Below are 25642 nucleotides of genomic sequence, written 5' to 3' on the forward strand. Positions count from 1 at the left end.
TATATGAGGAAAACTACAAAAGTCCAGAAATAGACCCACATAAAGTTTGACAAAGGAGAACAATGGCACAAAGATAGTCTTGTCAACTAATGGTACTGGAACAGTGGTGCACACACAGGCAAAAAAAATAAGAGAAAGAGAGAGAAAGTGAGAGAGAATCTAAACACAGACCTCATGCCCTTCACATAAATTAGCTCAAAATGAATCACAAAACTAAATGTAAAACACAGAACTATAACACTCTTAGAAGATAACACAGAAGATAACCTAGATGACCTTGGGTATGTCAATGACTTCTTAGATACAACACCAAGGCATGATCCATGAAAGAAATAACCAATCCACTGGATTTCATTAAAATTAAAAACTTCTGCTCTGTGAAAGACAAAAGAGAATGAGAAGACAAGTCACAGGCTGGGAAAAAATATTTGCAACAAACATGTCTGATAAATGAATATCATCCAAAATTTACAAAGAACTCTTAGAACTCAACAATAAGAAAACAAACAGCCTGCTTTTAAGATGGGCCAAAGACCTTAACAGAAATCTGACCAAAGAAGACATACAGATGGCAAATAAGCACATGACAAGGTGCTTCACATTATATATCAGCAGGCAAATACAAATTAAAATGACACTGAGATACCACTACACACCTACTAGAATGGCCAAAATCCTGTGAAGCAACAGGAACTCTCATTCACTGTTGGTGGGAATGCAAAATAGTACAGCTACACTGGAAGAGCTGGGTGGTTTCTTACAAAACTAAACACACTCTTACCAAAGTTTCAGAAATCATGCTTCTTGATATTTATCTAAATAATGTGAAAACTTATGTCCACACCAAAATCTGAGCTTGGATGTTTATAGCAGCTTTCTTCATAACTGCCAAAACTTTGAAGCAACCAAGATGTCCTTCAGTAGATGAATAGATAAGCAAACTATGTTCTATCTAGGTAATGAAATATTATTCAGCACTAAAAAGAAGAAACCAAAATGAGCTATAATGCCATGAAAAGATACAGAGGGATCTTAAATGAGTATTCAAGTGAAAGAAGCCAATTTTAAAAGTCTATGCACCATATGATTCCAACTACTGACATTCTGAAAATATCAAATAGCAAAACTGTGGAGACCTTAAAAAATACCAGTAATTGCCAGGGGTCGGGGTTGTGGTGATAGAAATGAATATATAGAATATGAGATTTCTATGAAAAATACTCTGTATAATACCATAATTGACAGATACATGTCATTATACATTTGTCTAAATCATAAAATTGAACATCATGAATGAACCCTAATGTAAACTATAGACTCTTAATGATTATGAAATGTCAATGTAGGTTTATCAATTGTAATAAATGTACCACAACACTCTGCTGGTGGATATTTATAAAGGAGGAGGCTATGTACATGTCAGGGGTAGGGGTTACGTGATAAATCTCTGTACCTTTCCCTCAATTTTGCTGTAATCTTAAACTGCTCTAAAAGAATACGTCAAGTTTTTAGAGGAGACTTCAGAAGGTCATTGTTCTGCAGTTTCCAGCACAGAGAACTAGTACATATTTGATGGGAGAAGACTCAGGTAGCTACTAAAGACCAATCCTAAGTAACACATATTCGGAAATCCTTAGGCAGACTTTTTGGCCATATCACTCCAAGTCAGTATGTATCTATCTGTTGAGGAGTAATGTACTATTCCAGCAGTGATGTATCATGTTTCTTGCTCTCTGATTTGGCCATACTGATTTAACTGCCGTTCAGTTCAGTTCAGTCACTCAGTCAGTGTCCAATTATTTGCGACCCCATGGACTGCAGCATGCCAGGCTTTTCAGTCCATCACCACCTCCCAGAGCTTGCTCAAACTCATGTCCATCAAGTTGGTGATACCATCCAACCATCTCATCCTCTGTCATCCCCTTCTCCTCCTGCCTTCAATCTTTCCCAGAAATCAGGGTCATTTCTAAGAAGTCAGTTCTTCGCATCAGGTGGCCAAAGTATCAGAGTTTCAGTTTCAGCATCACTCCTTCCAAAGAATATTTAGGACTGATTTCCTTTAAGATGGACTAAGTTGGATCTCCTTGCAGTCCAAGGGACTCTCAAGAGTCTTCTCCAACACCACAGTTCAAAAGCACCAATTTTTCGGTACTCAGTTTTCTTTTTAGCCCAACTCTCATATCCATACATGACTACTGGAAAAACCATAGCTTTGACTATGGTTTTTGACGGACCTTTGTCAGCAAAGAATGTCTCTGCTTTTTAATAAGCTGTCTAGATTTGTCATAGTTCTTCTTCCAAGGAGCAAGTGCCTTTTAATTTCATGGCTGCAGTCACCATCTGCAGTGATTTTGGAGCCCAAGAAAATAGTCTCTCACTGTTTCCATTGTTTCCCCATCTGTTTGCCATGAAGTGATGGGACCAGATGCTATGATCTTCGTTTTTTGAATGCTGAGTGTTAAGCCAGCTTTTTCACTCTCCCCTTTCATCAAGAGGTTCTCTAGTTTCTTTTTCACTTTCTCCCTTAAGGTGGTGTCAACTGTGTATTTTAGGTTACTGATATTTCTCCCAGCAATCTTGATTCCAGCTTGTGCTTCATCCAGCCCAGCATTTCACATGATGTACTCTGCATATAAATTAAATAAGCAAGGTGACAATATACAGCCTTGATATACTCCTTTCCCAACTTGGAACCAGTCTGTTGTTCCATGTCTGGTTCTAACTGTTGCTTCTTGACCTGCTTACAGATTTCTCAGGAGGCAGGTAATGTGGTCTGGTATTCCCATCTCTAAGAATTTTGCAGTTTCTTGTGATCCACACAGTCAAAGGCTTTGGCGTAGTCAATAAAGTGGATGTTTTTCTGAAACTCTCTTGCCTTTTCTATGATCTAATGGCTGTTGGCAATTTGATCTCTGGATCCTCTGCCTTTTCTAAATCCAGCTTGAACATCTGGAAGTTCTTGGTTCACATACTGTTGAAGTCTGGCTTGGAGGATTTTGAGCATTACTTTGCTAGTGTGTGAGATGAGGCTAGTTGCCATTAGCCTCCTTCCAAAGCTGAAACAGTGTCTCCAAACCACAGTAGAAGCCATTATATCCTGCTGTTGCACCCTCAGATCTATAAGGTATTATCAACATAGATAATGACCTTGGTTCAGGAGATCATGTAAGTTGCTACTACACTCAAGCTTATAGGAGACACCTGGAAGGCCACCCTTTTAGCTACCTCATTTGATCACTGCAGATGGTGACCACAACTATGAAATTAAAAGACGCTTGCTCCTTGGAAGAAAAGCTATGACCAACCTAGACAGCATATTAAAAAGCAGAGACATTACTTTGCCAACAAAGGTCCGTCTAGTCAAAGCTATGGTTTTTCCAGTAGTCATGCATGGATGTGAGAGTTGGACTATAAGGAAAGCTGAGCACCGAAGAATTGATGCTTTTGAACTGTGGTGTTGGAAAAGACCTTTCAGAGTCCCTTGGTCTGCAAGGAGATCCAACCAGTCCATCCTAAAGGAAATCAGTCCTGAATATTCATTGCAAGGACTAATGCTTAAGCTGAAACTCCAATACTTTGGCTACCTGATGCAAAGAACTGACTTCTTAGAAAAGACCCTGATTTCTGGGAAAGATTGAAGGCAGGAGGAAAAGGGGATGACAGAGCATGAGATGGCTGGATGGCATCACTGACTCAATGGACATGAGTTTGAGCAAGCTCCGGGACTTAGTGATGGACAGGGAAGTCTGGCGTACTGCAGTCCATGGGGTTGCAAAAGAGTTGGACACGACTGAGAGACTGAACTGAACTGAACACTATCAGAACTATGGTTAGCAGAGCAGTTCTTCTCAATTCTTATCACATTATTATCACTCATTGCTATGATAAATAAAATGTAAACAAGGTATCTTGGTGGCCCTCCAAATGTGTTTTCCCTAAAGCTACTTTTCTAATTCCTGATCCCATCATCTATTCATTCAATCATCAAATATTTGTTAAGCACCGTTTCCAGAGTTAAAAAAAAAAAAAAAAGACAATGAATTCAGTGTTGAATGAGACAATATTGTTCCTTCACTAGCTGAATTTTTATTATAATGTATGTACTCAATTTTAATTAACTTTTCTTATTAAAAACAACTTGAATGATGATAACTGTAGTTATTACAGAAATCCCCACATTAAGACTGGAAAGAGGAGTACAGAAATAAAATTCCTTACAATCTCCTACCCTTGGAGTTAGCCACCATTATAACTTTTCAGTATTTGTTTTCTGATTTTTGTCAACGACTTTACGGAAATATAGACTTCTCTTTAAACAAAAGTGTGACTATACTAAAACCAGTTCATATACAGCTATGTTCACCTAATGAGAATATTCCGATGTTATTAAATATTTGTTGAGAACATGATATTTTAATTATTTAATATCTTAGCTGGTTGTTCCAAATACTTCCTACTGCAAATAAAGCTCTGATTTTTGCTCACATATTGACCGTGCAACTGAATAGCTCCTTATGACGCTGTGGAAGTTAACTTTCCAGATTAAAGCAGCTGGACAATTTTAAAGCTGCTGATGTGTATCTCCAAGGCGAACTGCTTTTTAGAGTTTCTACCAATTTCTAAAACTAGAGAAATAGTATATGAAAGCCAATCTAACAGCACTCATTACTGGAATAAAATATTATTTCTTAGCCTTACCAATTTAAGAATAATTTTCTAACTGGTAGTGAAAATTTAATTTAATAAATACCATTATATAGAGTTTTCATCAGATCATTACCCAAGGAGGAATATTGGAATAATCAGTGAGATTTTATGGACCTGGAGGGTGTTATGTGTAGTGAAATAAGTCAGACAAAGAAAGACAAATACTGTATGTTACCACTTGTATGTCAAATCTAAAATATAAAACAAATGAATGGATATAACAAAACAGAAAGAGACTCACAGATACAGAGAACAAACTAGTGTTACCAATGGGGTGATGGAAGGGATTTGGGATAAGATAGGGACAGGGAAAAAACTACTGTGTATAAAATAAATAAGCTACAAGGATATATTGTATGGCACAGGGCCCATAACCAATATTTTCTAATAACTCTAAATGAAGTATCATCTATAAAAATTTTGAATCACTATGTCATACACTTAAAACTAACATAATGTTATAAGTCATCCCTACCTCAAATAAATATTAAATAAATACCATTATTTAAATTTTTTTGGTACCAATACTCAAGGAGAAATACCAAGGGATAATCAGTGAGATTTTATGAACTACAAATTATTTTAATTCTACTTAGGAAACTATTTAATTAAAAGAAGAAATTCCTGAAATATAGGATATATGTTAAACTTTCAGATATTTTAAAGATAACTGAGTTCAAAATATCTAATTAGCCCAATGCCCCCTTTCCCATATACTTATGATAACATATCCAATTATCTTGAAAAAGGCAATTAAAATTACTATTAATAATCTTAATGCTAGGACATGTTATAATTCATTTGATAATTACATTTCCCACAAAGATACTGTCAACATAAACTGTGAAACTGCAGATCCATCCTATTTACAAGTATCAGAGACAATATGCTCACTATTCTGTTGTACTTAAATGTTGTATTGCAGTTTTTCTTAACAGGTAATACGTGACATGAAACATGTCTCATTTTATGCTTCATAATTTCCATTCTGATGTTTAACATTAAGAAATTATATTTATGTATCACACATGTCAGAAAACAATTTAAATAATTAAAGCAAGAAAAATAATAGCAACCGTGCCTTTCAAGTACAAAATATAAATCTTTTATTCATAGATAAAGAACCATCTGTGATCAGAAATGCCAACTATTCACATTTTCTGATTCATATAGCTAGCATTAAGTATTTTTGTCTGTATTCATGTTTTATATTTTCAGAAATTAGGTGTGAATCAAAATAGTTATAAAAATAAGAAAAAAATCAAGAGACTACCTTTCAAGATTGACTCATAAGTTCTGAAAATTCATTATTTATATTCTTCACTCTGATTTTTATAACAAGGAAAAGAAAAATGTAATTGTTTTGATTTCAAAAACATACTACAGGAAAAGGTACTATTTAAGCTGGGCTGAAGTTTACACTATTTATTGCTATTCTTCTTAAAAAATATGCATTAGAATAAATATTTTTCTAAACACCAAAGTAAATACAATACATGGTTCTGGCATATTTATTTTTTTGAAAAGCCACTCTGAATCTTAGACAACATAAATACTAGGCAGTGTGGTGGTTGCCATAGTAACAAGTAAATAGGAGCATAAAAATACATGCAGTTTTTCAAATGTATACACTTTTTTTCATAAATATGCACATTTTATAGGAAAAGAATTCAACCTTTGCTTTAGCTCCCTGTTTAGAGAGATAAACACCTAATTCTTTAGAAATGAAAGATTATCACATAGAATGCAGCAGACTCAAAAATGTTTTTGAATGCTATATGGGAAGTCTTAAGGTTTGTAAAGTCAATGTTCCAAAATGAAGGCAGGAAAAAAACTCCTTTCCTTTCTATGTTACTTTAACAGTTCTTTAGGTAAGGATAAAACTACATAAACTTCTTTACCTCCCAAGCATGAAATTTCCTTTTATTTTGCATAACTTTATTATTCACATGCATTAAATGGAGCACTTGACCATGGAAAACTGAAAGCCCAGTTGATCACAAAGAAACTTCAAAAGCTAATGCTAACCTATGAGCTACTACTTGAACAAATGATTTGAAAATCTTTGTGCCTGAGTGCTAAATTGGGATTTAAGAAGTTCTTTCCTTTCTTAGTTTTCTCCTTTTAATAAAATACCATTTCTGGTTTACAGGTACCATAGAAGACACAGGAGTATATTGATTTTGTGTTCTGGATTTTATACTTCCAGTTTAAGACGGATAGGATACATTTTCTAGAGCCAGAGAGAGAAGTGGTTCTAAAAACCATCATGTGAAGTTTGGAATCTACTGCAAGGTTTGGTAAACCAACCAAAACAGAACAGGAAAGCTGCTCAATCCCGTGGGAAACAAATCCTTCAAATCTGATTACATAAATTTGTACTTCCAATTTGTTTCAATAACAACTATTATGGAACATTCTCTTGGAAAATTTACAAAATTTAAAAGATCACCTTCTAGGCAGGGTGCCAAATATGAGGTTAACACAAGGGTTCACCTGTGCTGACACCTTGATAAAGAAATAATAGACTGTAATGAACTAGTCTGCAAGAGTAACTTCCTCATGACACATATGCATGATAAAATTTACTCTTATTAAAGAGAAATCTGTTTCCTGGGGAGAGAGTAAATTTAAACTCTAATTCATTCAAGGAATGAATTAAAATATTATAGGAATAGAATAGGTGAGATGAATGATATAACTACTGCAAAGGGAAGAAAGGATATATTATCTTTTTATTTCTCTTCCCTCTCAATCCTTTTAACTATTTCTGCTTTCACCACCTTAAAGTGATGGGAACATGTCCTTAGATTGGAAAAGAGAGAACACACCTATCTTTAAAACAAGGGGAAATGATTTTGGTAATTAGACAGCTTAGTTTAACCTGGAAACATGCAATAATCAACTAAACAATTAGTAACACCTAGAAGGGCATGAGATATTAGAAAACAACCAGTGCAGTGTCTGAAAAGTCAAATATGCCAGATAAACTTAATATCATTTTCTGATAGACTGGCAGGTCACATTATCAAGTAATAAGTAAATAGTGTAATCTATTTAAGTGTTGTAAGCCTCTTTAGTCTATTCTCTAATCTAGTGCAGGGGTAAATGGCTTAGGAAGAAAATAATTCAAATATTGTCTTTAAAGCTAAGCCAATAGATGTTGACATATCTCCTCTCTCTTGAGGGCCTATTTCAGGACTGAGTCAAGGTCTTTTCTAATGACTAGGCAGGAACCTTGGCCTTCTTTATGTTTTAGCTCCATCAAATCGCTGAAATCTCTGAAATTAAATAAAAAGAAATTTTTTTCCTTAGTTCTCTTTCCAACTTGCTGACCTTTCATTTCCCTAGGGAATTAAATGACTTGTTGCTTCAGTTAAGTGACATTGTATTGGTGTGCCTGCGTGCTAAGTCATTTTGTGCACGCGTGCATGCTAAGTCGCTTCAGTTACGTCCTACTCTTTGTGACCCTATGGACTATAGCCCACCAGGCTCCTCTGTCCATGAGATTCTCCAGACAAAAATATTGGATTGGTTGCCCTGCTCTCCTCCAGGGGATCTTTCCAATACCAGGTATCGAACCCACATCTCTTACCATCTCCTGCACTGGCAGGCGGGTTTGTTACCATCAGCACCAGCTGGGAAGCCTGTTGTACTGATACAAGGTATAAACCCATTTTAGACATTTTGAAAGGGAAGTGGGGATGCTTTGCAAATGACTGAAAAGGATCCTCTATGACTAAATGATAAGTAACATTTATCACAACATAAGTGGTGTTTAAATATAAATAAAAACACTTGGAACTTGAAAAGTGTGAAGAATAGCTGTTATTTGGTTAGAAAGGGAGACTGTAAAGAAGATAGTGTGTGGGGAAATGAACCAGGTTTTCAAGGAGCACGGTAACTACAGAAGATACAGCTATTTATGATTTACAATTTAGGACTATTTGTTTCCTCAGCTGTTGATTTGCTTGCAATGCTGTGGTTTGACAGCCCAGCTTCCTATAAACTCATATACATCTAGCTATTCTGTGTCACAGTAAAAATATGTAAAATTTCTAAACTAATTCTTCTATAGAAAGAAAGGGAGACTTTGGCCAAAAGTCAAGTAAGTAAGTATGTTGGTTGGCAGTACGTGAGAAGTGGAAAGAGAAGGAGAATTGGCTGGGCTATACAAAGGATCAACTTAACATGTGAACTAAGAGGAGATAAAGAATATCAGCAAAAAGGAGTTGAGGGCAATGGGAATTACCACTCTGATTCCCTAAAATGTACTAGTTGGGCCTGCTCTGTAGAATAAAATCTGGGAGGGCATCAGACACAAATGATAACACAGTTGAAAAGCTTAGCCAGTAAAAATATTAAATTGGGCTACCAAAAAATAGGGTCTCAATGCTTTTTACTGATAATTTGCTTTTATCATCCTGATATCTGACTTTTCCCTGAGTGAACATGTAATGAGTTTCAGATGACTCTCCTCAACTTTCCAGAACACAAAAAGTTCATCTGTGAAGATCTGCTGGTTTAATTTCATATATATAAAATTGAATATAAAGTAAGGAGAATAATTCCTAAGCAGCATGCAAAAAGCCAGTTTTCACTGACTTATAGTCATATTATCATGTGGATTATGATCTTCATAAATAAAAATGGATCCAGGATGGCATGCTTCTCTGAGAGATGATATGCCACAGAGCAATCCATAGCAAAAGGTCCAAAAGACAAGACTGAAGCAAGACATGGCTTTACTAGGGTAATTCAGCTCTATTCATTAAGTACATATTGATTATCAGCTAGTACCTATAATTAGAGATATCAAAATATAACTTACTTTGGTATATTGTTCCAAATACACTTCTAAACATGTCAAATGCTTTATGCCTATCAATTCTTCCTATACCAAACACTATTATCTAGTTTCTGGACCAAATTTTGCTACCTCTCAAGGCTGAGAACCAAGTAACAATACACTTGAGTCTTGATGACTGGCTTAGCCTCATCTCCCTGAAGCAAGAAACTGAGGAAACAGGATATATAGTGGACTAAGACTAAAAGAACTGTTCCAGAGGATTCAGAAATATCTTTTACAGCTGGTTACTCTTTCTTATCTTACTTATTTTGCAGGATCACTTGACTTTAAGCTCAGACTAATATAAGATCTAATTCTAAGTATATATTTTTTGTAATGATATATCTGTATATCAACAAAATTCACTATTTCATTTTCTAAATCAGTTCTTAAAATTCTGAACTTAAATACATATATGTCTATTGTACTATGAAATAATTTTTTCTTTTCTTGTACTGAAAAGTTATTTTAGTTACCACAAATGTAGCTATAAACTGAAGAGAATTAATTTAATATTCATAGACACTAACACTGCAGATCAGAATTTACACTACAGACAAAGATTTAAAAGAAGTCATATAGTCTTTCAAATTAATATATCTGTCTTTCTCTTATGCTCCCGCTTCACCTGCAGCACATCAGACAAGGTAATAATTTATGATAATCATATGAAAATATACAATTAATATTCATCACCTCTCATTCCTCATCACTTTAGATGATCAGTAATGCAGAGTGAAAATGCTGTCAGATTTCTAATTGCTTTGTAATGGGCTTGAAACAGGGAAATCATTAAAAGCAAACAATCTGTCATTTGTCTGTTACTTTAACTATCTATCACACAAAAAAACTCATTAAAGAAATTGCTAATGAGCAACAAAAGACTATACTCATGCCATGTCTACAGTTGATTAAAAAGTAATACTATGAGTTGCTTAAAATATTTAAAAAATATGATTTTTTTTGTGGAAATTCATCAGAAAACATCTATTCTTCAGTATATTTTTTAAGCTATGTGGTTTCATTATTTTGGCATCTAATCCATCATTGCAGAAATCCCTTTAGCATGTAAGAGTTGTTTTTCATCACTCTCTAAATAATTAAAATGAATGGCTGAAAGAAGTTGAAATGCTAAATGTGTTTATTGTTAGTAAACTGACACAAGTAATAAAACTAGTTCTACAATAATCCTGAGGCTAAGGGAAGAATCTATTTTAAAATTTGTTTTTTACCTTTGTATCTCTGTGGATTTGAACTGTTGAAGTTGCAAAGCCTCACTCATCTTAAATATACCTATCATTACACAAAATTACATTCAACTATTGAGAGTATATAAACATTAAAGTCTGCATAATAACATTATCTATTTTGAAAATTTAAAACATAGTACCAACACTAAAATGTTTCATAATATTATTTCAAATAATTTTGGAGGGGAACACAAATCATTCCTTTAAATGAGTATGTCAAATTTTACATGGTCCCTTTCAATATGAGGTACTTTAGTATTAAAAAAAAATCAACAATAATGACACTAATCTAGTTTTAAAAACAAACAGAAAATGCAGAAATGTTTTCTTGGTTATTGAGTTCAGTTGCATTTTATTTTAGAAAAAAATAGAGTAATAAAGATAACAGTGTTACATAGTATGTTTTTCATTTTGCTAATGATGAATTAAATCACGAATTTATTTTCTATAGCAATACATAAGAATCTTAAAATCAAATTTCTTTAAGACCTATTCATATATATCGGAATATACACAAATTTAAGAACCTAAATGCAATGGGATGTTTAGCCAGGTGCTATGGTTGACACACAGGAGTGAATTCCAAGTTGACTTCAAAAGGTTCCATAACACTCTAGAAACATCTTCATTATACACTCTAATTGACTTAAACAGACTTCATATCAACTGTTTAACACATTTTAACCTACAAATTAACACCCCTTGATCATTCAAATTAACCTTTCTTCTGTGATTCAATTACATGAAAAAAATAAACTTTAAAAAATTCAGGTTTAAGAAACCAAAATGGAGGACTAAAATGCTAGAGCATATTAATGCATATCACTGCATGGTTTGAAGAGATCATTACAAGGTTTCAGAGTGATCATCAGACATGAGAAAGGGATTAAAAAAAGTGAATGGGGAAATAATAAGTTGGTATATATTATGATTACTAAAGAGAAACATAAGGTGGATTATATTCAGTGTCTTTAATAGGTTCATGGAACAATTAAAACATCAGATGTGAAGAAGCTTGGAAGACAAGAACAAAAATTCCAAATAACTGAAGATCTTTAAGAAATCTGAAAACAGCTTGAAAAAACACTGACACAACCGAAGTTAAACACACAGGAAAATCAGCCACAGGTGCAGTGACAGTGAAAAGTATTTACCCTTTGGTCTCCCCTGCTTAGTGCACTGACTTGCTTAAACCCAGTGAATGTTCACTGATGATTACTGTTGAAAGACAGAAGAGAGAATAGATCAAGTGAAGACAATCAGAGAAAGGAAAAAATGCAAAAATGAAAAATCATTTCTAAAAGGTGAGGTAGGAATGTTCATTAGAACTGATTCTCAATACTGTCTAAAGCTTTATGATAATTGGCCAAAAAAGAAAATGAGGAAGTTTCTTTAATTCTAGCCATTCATCTCTCCTCTCTGTCAGAGCATTATTTAAAACTTAACACTTCCATATATCTTCCTGGATTAGCCTCATTTTGATTCAAGGATTTCAATCATTCAAGTAATATGCCTTATTCTATTCTCATAACCACAAGTTATTAACTATCATAGTTAACCTTTATTTCTTCTGGCAGGGCACTTTGCACAGTTATTTCAGTTGCCTGTCTGTCTACCCAGATAAACTTTAAGATTTTGATAGAGCTACAGCCAACTCTGTCTTGTATTTTTTGTAACAGTGTACAATAAATATTTGTTGAGTAAATGAATAGGTGAATGAAGGCTATATATGTACTATGAACTTGTGTCGTTTTTTGTTTTTAATTCATTACTAGCTAATAGACTTCAGGTTGCCCTAGGGGGGGTCATCTAGTTTTCATATAGCCACAATATTGCCATACTTAAATATAGCTTAGTTAACTGATAGGAAAAATCTTAAAACTTCAGAGGTAAATAAGATCAAGGATATGAAAGAAGAGTTGGTAATGAAACCAGTAGAAAGAGCCAAGTAAATGTAATCCTAGGATATGAAATAATTAATAGAAGTATGCTAAATGTTTTGCAAATATCCACAAGTAAGAAGCATAATTCACAAATATGATCTCATGATTAAGAATTTGTTAATGTATGGTGGACATGAGTAAGTTTACGCATGGGCAAAGGGCTGAAGCAATAAATTGAATAAGAATATGATTGCTGTATCTGTATGCTGTATCTGTATCTGCATCTGTATCTATATCTCTGCATCTACATCTAATTCGAGATACAGCACTTGATGAATCATCTTGAAATTAAATATTTGATGTATGCCTATTTCACTTATGCTAGATGTTGACTATTCAGGAATTAAGAGGTTTCTGCCTGTGCACTTAATGTATCTGGCAAACTACAGTTCAACAAACATTTGGGTTTGGTTTTATTTTTCCAATTCAATAGTCTGTGGCTTTCATTTGCTTTGTTTAAAAATTCCTAAAATACTGTTACGAATTCCTAATATTCTGATGTATCAAAACCAAGTAACAAATAGTTCATTAGTAATAATAACCACAATATCTACTCTTTACTAAGTACTTACTACTTTCAGACACCATTACCTCATTTAATCCTCACAACAAATTCCTCTGAAGGCAATACTATTATTATCTCAGTTTTACAGAGGAAGAAACTAAGGTGCAGAGATTAACTTCAAGTTTTCACATAACCAGTAAGAGGCAGAATCTGGATTCAAACCTATGAGTCTGATCCCAGAGTTCATGCTCTTAACCATTGTGCTAACATAGTTTATATTTATACTATATTGGTTTTACATAAAATAAATATATTACCTTCTAAAAACAGTGAGAAACAAACCTATTATAGATATACATCTTTAGAACCCCAGAGAATGTGGCATAAAAGCTGGTGCTTAGTTTCTCTGAGAGGTGTTCTTACCCTCAGAGAGTTTACAATCCAATTAGGAAATTAGAACACACATCTAAAGCGTATAACAATACTCTGTAGGATAAGTACAAAAGAGGAGTACACCCTGTACTGCTATGAAAACTGAGAGGAGAAGGTAATCTCTAAGGATTGGGCCATCATAACAGACTTGATGGAAGAGATAGGTCTTAAAGAAGGAGTAAAACTGATAGGAGGAAGAAAAGAGGTATGGTGTTATAAGCAAGGAGACCCATCGGAATAAAATTATGAAATACCAAGAAAATATTCAATTGTTTAATTGCTTCATGTATGAAGGTAATAGGTGATGAAGCTGGAAAACTAGGATCATATTGGGGAGGAATGCTGGACTTTATACCCTAGACCCGTGATTGATAAAGTAGTCACTAGTAAGATATGGCTATGGAGCACTTGAAAAGTGGAGAGTCCAAATTGAGATGAGTTGTATAGGTAAAATGCACACCAGCCTTTGAAGACTTAGTATGAAAGAAAGAATGTAAAATATCTCATTAATAATTTTTGTATTGTTTACATTTTGAAACGAACATACTCTGGATACACTGGTAAATAAATATATTATTAAAATCCATTTCACCTGTTTCTTTTTATTTTTCTAATATGGCTACTAGGAAATTTAAAATCACGTGTGTGGTTTGCATTTGTGGCTTACATTGTATCTCCATTGAACAGTAGTGCTCTAAAAAAGAAAAAAAATGAAGGAAGACTAATGAGCAAGGATTCCTGTAAAAAGTGTTTTAAAAAGTGGATTCTGCTCAAAATGGATTAAAGATCTAAATGCAAGACCAGAAATGATAAAACTCCTAGAGGAGAACATAAGCAAAACACTCTCCGACATAAATCATAACACGATCCTCTATGACCCACCTCCCAGAATATTGGAAATAAAAGCAAAAATAAACAAATGGGACCTAATGAAACTTAAATGCTTTTGCACAACAAAGGAAACTATAAGCAAGGTGAAAAGACAGCCTTCAGATTGGGGAAAAAAAATAGCAAATGAAGAAACAGACAAAGGATTGATCTCAAGCAACTCCTGCAGCTCAATTCCAGAAAAATAAATGACCCAATCAAAAAATGGGCCAAAGAACTAAACAGACATTTCTCCAAAGAAGACATACAGATGGCTCACAAACACATGAAAAGATGCTCAACATTAGTCATTATCAGAGAAATGCAAATCAAAACCACAACGAGGTACCATTACACGCCAGTCAGGATGGCTGCTATCCAAAAGTCTACAAGCAATAAATGCTGGAGAGGGTGTGGAGAAAAGGGAACCCTCTTACACTGTTGGTGGGAATGCAAACTAGTACAGCCGCTATGGAAAACAGTGTGGAGATTCCTTAAAAAACTGGAAATAGAACTGCCATATGACCCAGCAATCCCACTCCTGCGCATACACACTGAGGAAACCAGATCTGAAAGGGACACGTGCACCCCAATGTTCATCGCAGCACTGTTTATAATTGCCAGGACATGGAAGCAACCGAGACGCCCATCAGCAGACGAATGGATAAGGAAGCTGTGGGACATATACACAATGGAATATTACTCAGCCATTAAAAACAATTCATTTGGATCAGTTCTAATGAGATGGATGAAACTGGAGCCCATTACACAGAGTGAAGTAAGCCAGAAAGATAAAGACCAATACAGTATACTAACGCATATATATGGAATTTAAAAAGATGGTAACGATAACCCTATATGCAGAACAGAAAAAGAGACACAGATGTACAGAACAAACTTTGGGACTCTGTGGGAGAAGGCAAGGGTGGGATGTTCTGCGAGAACAGCATCAAAACATGTATACTATCAAGGGTGAAACAGATCACTAGCCCAGGTTGGATGCATGAGACAAGTGCTCAGGGCTGGTGCACTGGGAAGACCCAGAGGGATGGGATGGGGAGGGAGGCAGGAGGGGGGATTGGGATGGGGAACACATGTAAATCCATGGCTGATTCATGTCAATGTATGGCAAAAACCACTACAATATTGTAAAGTAATTAGCTTTCAACTAATAAAAATAAATAAATAAAAATAAAAAGTGGATTCTGGTATAAATAAACAGATAATTTCAGATTTTAAGACAACTGATCTGTTTTTTCAATAAACTAATAGCAAAAAAAGGGGGGGGAAAAGGTAGTAGTGAAGTATTGGGACTGCTATAGCTTAAAAGATATTTAAGAGAGAATAACCAAATGCAATGTGTAGATTCTGGTTTCTGACTCAAGCAAACCAACCATAAAAAGACAATTCTGAGACAATTAGGGAAATGTAAACAAGCACTAGATTTGGATAATATCAATTAATTACTGGTAATTTTGGAGGACTAATGACTTAATGGAGATGAGATAAAAAGTTGCAAACTAAAGTATGCTTTACAGATGTAAACTAAAATATGTTATTATGAAATGACAGAACACATGGGATTTGGTGGGGACAAAAAAAGTGTACCTCTTTCTATATCAAAATATAAATACACGAAAGTTGAGATACTATGATTAGAATTTTGTTCAAAAAAGCAGTAAAAGAGATAACACAATACATGAATGCAATCATAAATCAAAATAAAGTGATCTTTCTATAAAAAACTGAAGGGCTTGAGTATAATTATCTATACAAAGAACGTCTATGCGGTGGTAAAAGGAAGTTTGAGGGCCAGAGAAGTTCAAAGTGGTGCCATTCTGATAGTACTGTATAAGAAGGTCTTCAGAATAACACAGTTCTGTCATTTTAGGTATACTTAGGGCCACACAGAATGTTGGAACCAAGCATGAAAATCAGATCTTCTCACTTAGTATTGATATAAAGGTGGCTGTGTCTGCCTTTAAACATGACAAAATCCTTGAAGAACCTAAACTATACTTTTCCTTTTAGATTTTTAAACTTTTCTGTATCATTCAGTTATTCAGTTATAGTTTGGTGAAAGTCGCTCAATCGTGTGCAACTCTTTGTGGCCCCATGGACTGTAGCCTGCCAGTCTCCTCTGTCAATAGAATTCTCCAGGCAAGAACACTGGAGTGGGTAGCCATTTCCTTCTCCAGGGGATCTTCCTCACCCAGGGATCAAACCCTGGTCTCCTGTATTGCAGATCCATTCTTTACCACCTGAGCTACCAGGGAACCATCAATAAATAACTGACCATATCAAAATATCTTTTTCAATGTGTTTAGGGTTTGTCTCAACTGCTTCTCAAATGGACTTTTGGTAGAAGATTTAAAAAAAAGGAAAATAAATCTAAGAAGTAACATCAACAAAACTACCTTAACATTTCCAAGTGAAATTTATATCACGCTGTGGAGAATAAAGACACAGTTTTGACCTCCAGGTAAAATGCAAGAAAGAATAGTCAATAGGTTATCGAGTCCAAGCTCGCTCTGCTTGCCACAAACAGGCACCAATCCAAGAGATGAGAGGTTGAGGCAAGGAAGAGACTATAATTGGGGAGCCAGCTGATGGAGAAGATGGCAGGCTAGCACTTCAAAATAACCATCTTACAGGGTCTGGATGCCAGGTTCTTTTATAGATCAGATATAGGGGAAGGTGAGGAGGCAAAGTTAAAAAAGCCATTAATATTGCAAACATCTCCCAGAATGGCAAACCTCAGGCAGAGGTTTGGTTCATTTCTTCCTTCCTGCCAGCTACAGGTGGACAGGGTTCTGAACAAAGGCACTCTAGCTTAACGGTCAGGCAGAGGGGCAGGATTCTTTAAGGCTGGCCATCATTCTGTACGATAATAACAGAAGCAGCGAAAACAAGTCAAAGAAACAGTATGAACATGGAATCAGAATTGGCTTCTCTGCAACAAATCTAAGGTAAGCAGCACAGAGATTTGACAGTAAAAGGGAACAACAGGACGAAGGACAGGGAGAGGAAAGTGCCCATTTGGAGTACCCAATAACTACCTCAAAGTGAGCGTTTTATTTTGCTTTTTCTGTGAGTTTGAACGATGTCATTGCTGCCCTGCGAATAGGAAGACTTGCTAAGAGTGTGAAAGGACTTTGAAAAGTTTTCATTTTTCACGTCGGTTTCTAAAATCTAAAAGAAATAAGTTGAACATCTCTTCCAAAAAAATAGTATTAAAACTGAAAAACTTTGGGCTTCCCTGGTAGCTCGCTGGTAAAGAATCTGCCAGCAAAGTAGGAGATCCCAGTTTGATTCCAGGGTTGGGAAGATCCCCTGGAGAAAGACTAGGCTACCTACTAAAATATTCTTGGGCTACCTTGGTGTCTCAGATGGTAAAGAATTCACCGGCAGTACGGGAGACCTGGGTTCAATCCCTCGGTTGGGAAGATCCCCTTGAAAAGGACATGGCTACCCACTAAAGTAAAATCTAAAAGAACAATTAAGTTGAACATCTCTTTCGGAAAAAAAAAAATATATATATATATATATATAAACAAAAACTTTGTACTCAGCATAGGTTTTAGTTCTCTTAGTTTTGGAATGAGAACATTCCAAAGGAAGTCTAGGGAGAAGGGAGGAATCCGTTCTTGTCACCCTTCTCATCGACCTCCACCCGCTCTAATCCCAATAGTACCCCCACCGTAGCCCCCCACCCCTCATCCCCCGTCATGGTACTGCAGTCGTCAACCGGGAAAGGACAAGGAGCTGCAGTGGGTAGGTTATGTGGGGGGAGTTTTGGGGAAGGCGGAGGAAGCTTGGAGGGGCGTGCTGGGGGTACTCGCTGAGAAAGAGGAGAGAAACGACAGTCTGAGAGCCAGGACAACAGCGAGTTTGAACGAGGCGAAGGAAGCCTTTTCCCACCGCGCCCGCACTTACTGTTGGTAAACTCCTGAGGTAGAGGCGAATGGGTTACCATAGCGACCGCGTCCAGCGGGCGGAGCGGCGCTTCCGATCGGTGCCTCCGCCATTGCGGCTCGGCTGGAAACTTAACTGCGTTAGGGCAGTGACTTCCGGCGGAAGCAGAAGCTGGTTCCGAGGTTTGGCAGAATGCAGGCGCGGAGTGGGCTCTAGTGGCTCTAGTGTTGGTAAGTTTGCGATCGAGTGGATCCAGGAGAGGGTACGAGCCTGTGGCTGGGCGACACAGCGCACCATGAGTGTAGTGGATTTCCGAGTCCCAATTTTGAGGAAGCCCCGGATGTCTCGTTGAGTTTGCGGCTATGGGAAGAAGTTGCCTGGTTCTGGGGCTCCTGGCGGGTTCTCTTCGGTTCCGGAGGGCTGTCACGTCTTCCCTTGAACAGTTTCAGGAGCTCTTTGCGAGGTCTGAGTGCTTGTCCAATGACTGAGGGGTTGTTGCTCTCCACCTGCCAGTGCTGACTGGCTTTTGGCATGTTATTCTTTGAAGATAACCTGAAAGACAAGAAGTGAACTGGAGATATTAAGAGGGAATGCTCCCAAATTGATTTTAATTCCTCGTTTTGCTTTTTAAGAATATTTATTCATTTTATAAACACTTATTAAACTCTAGTATGTTTAGTGAGTACCTACTGTGTATCGCTTTTACCAAGAGACTAGCAGAAACACCTTTCTTAAAGGGTCATCCACCGCTCGGGTTCATTATCGAAATTTTTTTTTTTCTTACGCTGTTGTATATTCGTTCATTTAAGATATAAGCGTATATCATGGAACATCTAACAGATTTTTCCACATTTTTCTGTATACTTAAACGTGAAATTCTTGGGGCGTTTCAAATGAAAATATTTGCTTTTTCAGGCTTGCATTATTATCATGACTTAATGTTACAGAACTTAGGGAAGCTGTACCTAGTTATTTCCCAGATATACACAGACTGTAATGAATTGTCGTCAATATTTCTATTCCGCTGATCTGAAAAGGACCACTTCTTGTTCAAGGGATGATGGCGTTTGAGCAGATACCAAAAAAGGATTGGTACAGCATTCTGGGAGCAGACCCATCTGCAAGTGTGTCAGACCTAAAACAAAAGTATCAGAAACTCATTTTAATGGTAAGTCTTTTGTTTTCGATTCTGTGTTGCACGGGGAAAATAGAGTTTTTTTATGTGACCAGAAATACAGGTTTCTGTACCATGAATATGTGATACCAAAGCAGGAATCAAAAGTATTAATTTGGTTAATTGAAAGTTTCAGTAGTAGTGTAAAAGAAAAAAGTTGATTTGAAGTGGAATTGCATAGTGATTTGGACCATATCTGAGTCATGCTGATTGGTTTAAAATCCTGATTCTACCACTAATTAATCTTGGGAACTCAGGCAAGTTGTTTTCCCCTATAATTACCTTGTGTTGGCTAAAGTCATGTTCCATTCTTTGTGAGCACGGTGTAGCCTGCCAGGCTCCTCTATCCATGGAATTTTCCAGGCAAGAAATACTGGAGTCGGTTGCCATTTCCTTCTCCAGGGTATCTTCCCCACCCAGGGATCAAACCTGCATCTCCTGCATTGGCAGACAGATTCTTTACCACTGAGCAACCTCAGGGAGTATTAAATGAAATAATCCGTGTGAATTTCCTTGAAGTGTGTCATGTAGTAAGCAATATTAGCATCCAGTAAACATTAGCTACGTGTGGCTATTATGCACCTGAAACTGGCTAGTCAAAAATGAGGTGTGCTATAAGAATAAAACAGACATTGGGTTTTGGAGGCTTAGTACAGAAAAAGAATATAAAATAATCTAAAATTTTTATGTTATTAAATATTGAAGTGATAATGTTTTGGATATATTAGCTGTTTTACATATTTTATACATATACAGTAAACATACTGTCAGAATTGCCAGGCTTCCCTGGTGGCTCAGATGGTAAAGAATCATCCTGTAAGGCAGGAGACCTAGATTTGATCCCTGGGTTGGGAAGATCCCCTGGAGAAGGGAATGGCAGTCCACTCCAGTATTCTTGCCTGGAGAATTCCATGGACAGAGGAGCCTGGCAGACTACAGTTCATAGGGTCACATATACTTAAATGTATTATCAAAATTGACTTCATCAATCTGCTTTGTAAACATTGCGTATATGGCTTGCATTTATAGTTTACATTATATCTTTATTGAATAATACTGATTTAGGCCAGTTAAAGACTTGTTTTTCACTAATTTCATTCCTTTGTGAAATGGGTTGTGGTATTTATAAAGAGATAGTATCTATCTAAACTACCATATTAATTTTTCAGCTTATATTGTGAGGTTTCTTAAGGAAATCAGTAACTATAATAATCTCCAGTTAACTCAGTTTATGAAAAGAGTAGAGGATCATTACTTTTATAATACGAGTTGTTTCTCAAGTTTTTATTAGATAGATCTGTGAGATTTTGCCATAACAGTGTGAGACAGTAGATGTTTCACTGTCAAGAATATATTATTATCCCTGCTCTAGGTAGTAAGTTGAGCTAAATGATGTTAAGGTTTCTTTTGTCTCAGGATTTTTAAGATTTCTGTCAGTAAAATCAAGTAAACTTTTTGGAAAATTTTTTTAGTACTGTATCATTCTTGTGCCTCGGTTAACGGAGATATGAGACTGGAGAAGTATACTGGCTTTAGATCACGCACGGCCCTGTAAGCCATTTGGCATTTAATTTGACAAAAAGTTATTTGCACTTAGTATAGTAATATCTGTCAAACGTCAAACAAAGTGAATGAACCGTTTTGCATCCCTTCTAGTGATATATCCCAGAGTTCCGGTTGCTCTACATCTTCCCCAACATTTGATGCTATTAAGTCTCTTTAAATTAATCTCTTAGGAGTTTTTCAGTTTTGCCACCATTGACATTTTGGGCAGGATAATTGTTCTGTGGGGTTATCCTGTGCATTGTAGGATGGTTCTCAGCATTCTGGATGCTGGTAACAACTAAAAATGTCTCCTGGTTGTCAAAATTGCAAACCTCCCTATCTCCTTGAGAACCTCTGCACTGCACAGTTCTCCTGTGTTCATAGTGATGTCTCACTGTGGTTTTGTATTTCTCTCATGGCTGATGGTGTTAAGTTCAGTTTTAATGTGATTTTAGCCATTTGTATAATTTTCTTTCGTGAAGTCTCTTTTGAAAAAATTACATGTTTCCTTGATCTTGTATATAGATAAATGTATGTATTTTCACCTAGTCTGTGGCTTGCCAGCTCATTTTCCTAATGGTATTTTTTGAGGAGAAGTTTTTTGTTTTGGTGAACTGCAATTTATCACATTTTTGTTTTATGATTAGTGCTTTCTGTGTCTTCTCTAGGAAGATCATGAAAATAATCTCCTATGTTTTCTTCTAGAAGATATGTAGTTTGCTTTTACCTTCACATGCATGCGTGCTCAGTCGTGTCCAACTGTTTGCGACCTCATGAACTAGAGCCCGCCAGGCTCCTCTGGCCATGGAATTTTTCAGGCAGGAATACTGGAGTGCATTGCCATTTCCTATTCCAGGGGATCTTTCCAACCCAGAGATCAAACCCGCGTCTCTTGTATCTCCTACATTGGCAGGTGGATTCTTTACTGCTGTGATGCCCGAGAATTGTGTGTCCTGTGATATAGGAAGTCATGTTTTTGGTTTTCCCTCAGTAAGGATATCCAGTGTTCATCATTTGTTGAAAAGATTTTCCTCTCTCCATTGGATTGTCTTGGCAAGATGAATCTATTTTTGGACTATATTCTGTTTAATATATTTGTTTATCCTTTTACTAATACTTTTGTCTGCATTACTATAGGTTCACAAGTAGGTACTACTTGTGATAGGTACTAAAGTCACATAAAGTTAAATAATCTTATTCTACTTTTAAATTTTATTTTGGTTAATTTAGATTGCTTGCATGTACCGTCTGAGCCACCACAGAAGCCTCACTGTTTACATTTAGTATGGTTATTCCAGCTCCAAAAATAATTGGGAAATGACTCCATTTTCTCTCTTTTCTGAAAAAGTTTGTGTAAGATTGCTATTGTTAATTATTTAAATGTTTAATATAATTTACTAGGGAATTAAACTGGGTCTGAACTTTTCTTTGTGGGAAATTTTGCAGTTATGTGTTTATTTTTAGAGCCTATAGGGCTGTTTAGAGTTTCTATTTTCTGTTTTGTCAACATAAGTGAATTACATTTTTTCAAGAGTTTGTCCATTTCATTTAAGAAGTCTAACATACTTCAGGGCGTCCCTGGTGGCTCAGAGGGTCGAGAGTCTGCTTGCAATGCGGGAGACCCAGGTTTGATCCCTGGGTTGGGAAGATCTCCTGGAGAAGCAAATGGCAACCCACTCCAAAATGTTCATACTGTTTCCTTATTAGTCCTTTATTGCTATAAATTATGTAGTTATGTTTTCCCTTTGATTCCTTATGTTGGTAATTTGTGTTTTCTATTTATTTTTTCCTGATGAGGCTCGCTGGATTTTTTTGTATTTCTTTAATCTTGTTTGCCAAGAACAAACTTTTACTTTGTTGACATTTTTATATCGTTTATTCATTTCCCTTCACTTGATTTCTGTTTTTAATTTTGTAATATCCTTTCTTCTACTTATTTGCTTTTATTTTCCTGGTTTATTAATGTAGAGCCATTCATCATTAAATGTACACCTGTCTTCTTACAATCTTAACATAGTCACTTAAAGCTATAAATTTCACTCTAAGCTAGGAAAACTGCTTTAAGTGCATTCTACAAATTTCGACATGTGTATACTCAAATTATATAAAAGTTTCTCCTATAATAGTTTTCTTTGACCTATGGGCTACTAGGAAGTACACTGTTTAATTTCTAGACATTGGAAAATATTCAGAACTATTATTGATTTCTAATATAATTCTGTTGTGATTAGAAAATACATTTGGTATGATTTCATTCCTTTATATTAATTAAAACATTTTTATGGCCTAGCATATGATCTATCTTAGTGAATATTCCCATGCCCTTGAAAAATATGTATTTGGCTTTTATTGAATATAGTGTTCTATAAATGTCTGTTAGATCAAGTTGATAGTATTCAAATACTTTATATCCTTATTAATATTTTTTTGGACAATTTTTATCAGTTTCTGAGAGAAGGACATAACGTCTTCAACTGTGATTGTGGATTTGTGTTTTCCTCTTTAGTTTTGTTAATTTTGTTTTATTTGTTTGGGATCATTTTTATTGGGTGCATATATATGTGTGTGTGCATAAAGATTATGTCTTTATGAATTTGAACCTTTGATCATTATGAATTTCCCCTCTGTATTTCTGACAGTATTCTTCCTGTTGTCTACTTTGATATTTCTGTAGCCACACACCTTTCTTACCCTTCAGTTGAGTTCAGTCACTCAGTCAGTGTCTGAATCTTTGCAACCCCATGGACTGCAGCACACCAGGCCTCCCTGTCCATCACCAACTCCTGGAGCTTACCCAAATTCATGTCCGTTGAGTCAGTGATGCCATCCAACCATCTCATCCTCTGTCGTCCCCTTCTCCTCCCACCTTCAATCTTTCCCAGCAGGGTCTTTTCAAATGAGTCAGTACTTTGCATCACGTGGCCAAAGTATTGGAGTTTCAGCTTGAACATCAGTCCTTCCAATGAATAGTCAGGACTGATTACCTTTAGGATGGACTGGTTGGATCTCCTTGCAGTCCAAGGGACTCTCAAGAGTCTTCTCCCACACCACAGTTCAAAAGCATCAATTCTTCAGTGCTCAGCTTTCTTTATAGTCCAGTTCTCACATCCATATGTGTCTGCTGGAAAAATCATACCTTTGACTAGATGGATCTTTGTTGGCAAAGTAATGTCTCTGCTTTTTAATATGCGGTCTAGGTGGGTCATCACTTTTCTTCCAAGGAGCAAGTGTCTTTTAATTTCATGGCTGTAGTCACCATCTGCAGTGATTTTGGAGCCCCAAAAGATAAAGTTTCTCACTGTTTCCATTGTTTCCCCATCTATTTGCCATGAAGTGATGAGACCAGATGCCATGATCTTTGTTTCCTGAATGTTGAGTTTTAAGCCAATTTTTTTACTCTCCTCTTTCACTTTCATCAAGAGGCTCTTCAGTTCTTCGTTTTCTGCCATAAGGGCTGTGTCATCTACATATCTGAGGTTATTGATATTTCTCCCGGGAATCTTGCTTCCAGCTTGTGCTTCATACAGCCCAGCATTTCTCATGATGTACTCTGCATATAAGTTAAATAAGCAGGATGACAATATACAGCCTTGACGTACTCCTTTCCCAAATTGGAACTAGTCTGTTGTTCCATGTCCAGTTCTAACTGTTGCTTCTTGACCTGCATACAGATTTCTTAGGAGGTAGGTCAGGTGGTCTGGTAGTCCCATCTCTTTAAGAATTTTCCACAGTTTTGTGTGATCCACACAATCAAAGGCTTTGGCATAGTCAATAAAGCAAAGTAGATGATTTTCTGGAACTCTCTTGCTTTTTTGATGATGCAACAGATGTTGGCAATATGATCTCTGGTTCCTTTGCCTTTCCTAAATCCAGCTTGAACTCTCGAAGTTCATGGTTCACGTACTGTTGAAGTCTGGCTTGGAGAATTTTGGGCATTTTTTTTTGCTACTGTATGAGATGAATTCAATTGTGTGGTAGTTTGAACATTCTTTGGCATGCCCTTCTTTGGGATTGGAATGAAAACTGACCTTTAGTTCTGTGGCCACTGCTGAGTTTTCCAAATTTGCTGTCATATTGAGTGCAACACTTTCATAGCATCATCTTTTAGGATTTGAAATAGCTCAGTTGGAATTCCATCACCTCCACTAGTTTTGTTTGTAGTGATGCTTCCTAAGGCCCACTTGACTTTGCATTCCAGGATGTCTGGCTCTAGGTGAGTGATCACACCATCATGATTATCTGGGTCATGAAGATCTTTTTTTGTATAGTTCTTCTGTGTATTCTTGCCACCTCTTCTTAATATCTTCTGCTTCTGTTAGGTCCATACCATTTCTGTCCTTTATTATGCCCATCTTTGCATGAAATGTTCCCTTGGTATCTCTGATTTTCTTGAAGAGATCTCTAGTCTTTCCCATTTCATTGTTTTCCTCTATTTCTTTGCATTGACCACTGAGG

General features: G+C 36.2%; 2 protein-coding genes across 5 annotated transcripts in view; one reads left to right on the plus strand and one right to left on the minus strand.

Moving 5' to 3' along the window:
- The window catches only part of DCDC1 (doublecortin domain containing 1), a 455120-nt gene extending 436565 nt beyond the window's left edge, over positions 1 to 18555 (minus strand). The window contains exon 1 of the mRNA XM_061149231.1: positions 18490 to 18555. The gene's annotated coding sequence lies outside the window, so the exon portion shown is untranslated. The remainder of the gene's footprint in view (positions 1 to 18489) is intronic.
- A 77-nt stretch (positions 18556 to 18632) lies between these two features.
- Positions 18633 to 25642, plus strand: part of DNAJC24 (DnaJ heat shock protein family (Hsp40) member C24) — a 71430-nt gene continuing 64420 nt past the window's right edge. For 3 of the 4 annotated variants that reach the window (XM_061151225.1, XM_061151243.1, XM_061151251.1), the window contains exons 1-2: positions 18633 to 18698; positions 19524 to 19636. In XM_061151225.1, the coding sequence (XP_061007208.1) occupies positions 19526 to 19636 (111 nt within the window). In that variant the 5' untranslated portion in view covers positions 18633 to 18698; positions 19524 to 19525. Of the gene's footprint in view, positions 18699 to 19505; positions 19637 to 25642 lie in introns of all 4 variants that reach the window. The other variant, XM_061151233.1, reaches the window with a different exon arrangement.

The sequence above is a fragment of the Dama dama genome, chromosome 1 (genome assembly GCF_033118175.1).
Source record: "Dama dama isolate Ldn47 chromosome 1, ASM3311817v1, whole genome shotgun sequence".
In the NCBI taxonomy this organism is placed as follows: domain Eukaryota; kingdom Metazoa; phylum Chordata; class Mammalia; order Artiodactyla; family Cervidae; genus Dama; species Dama dama.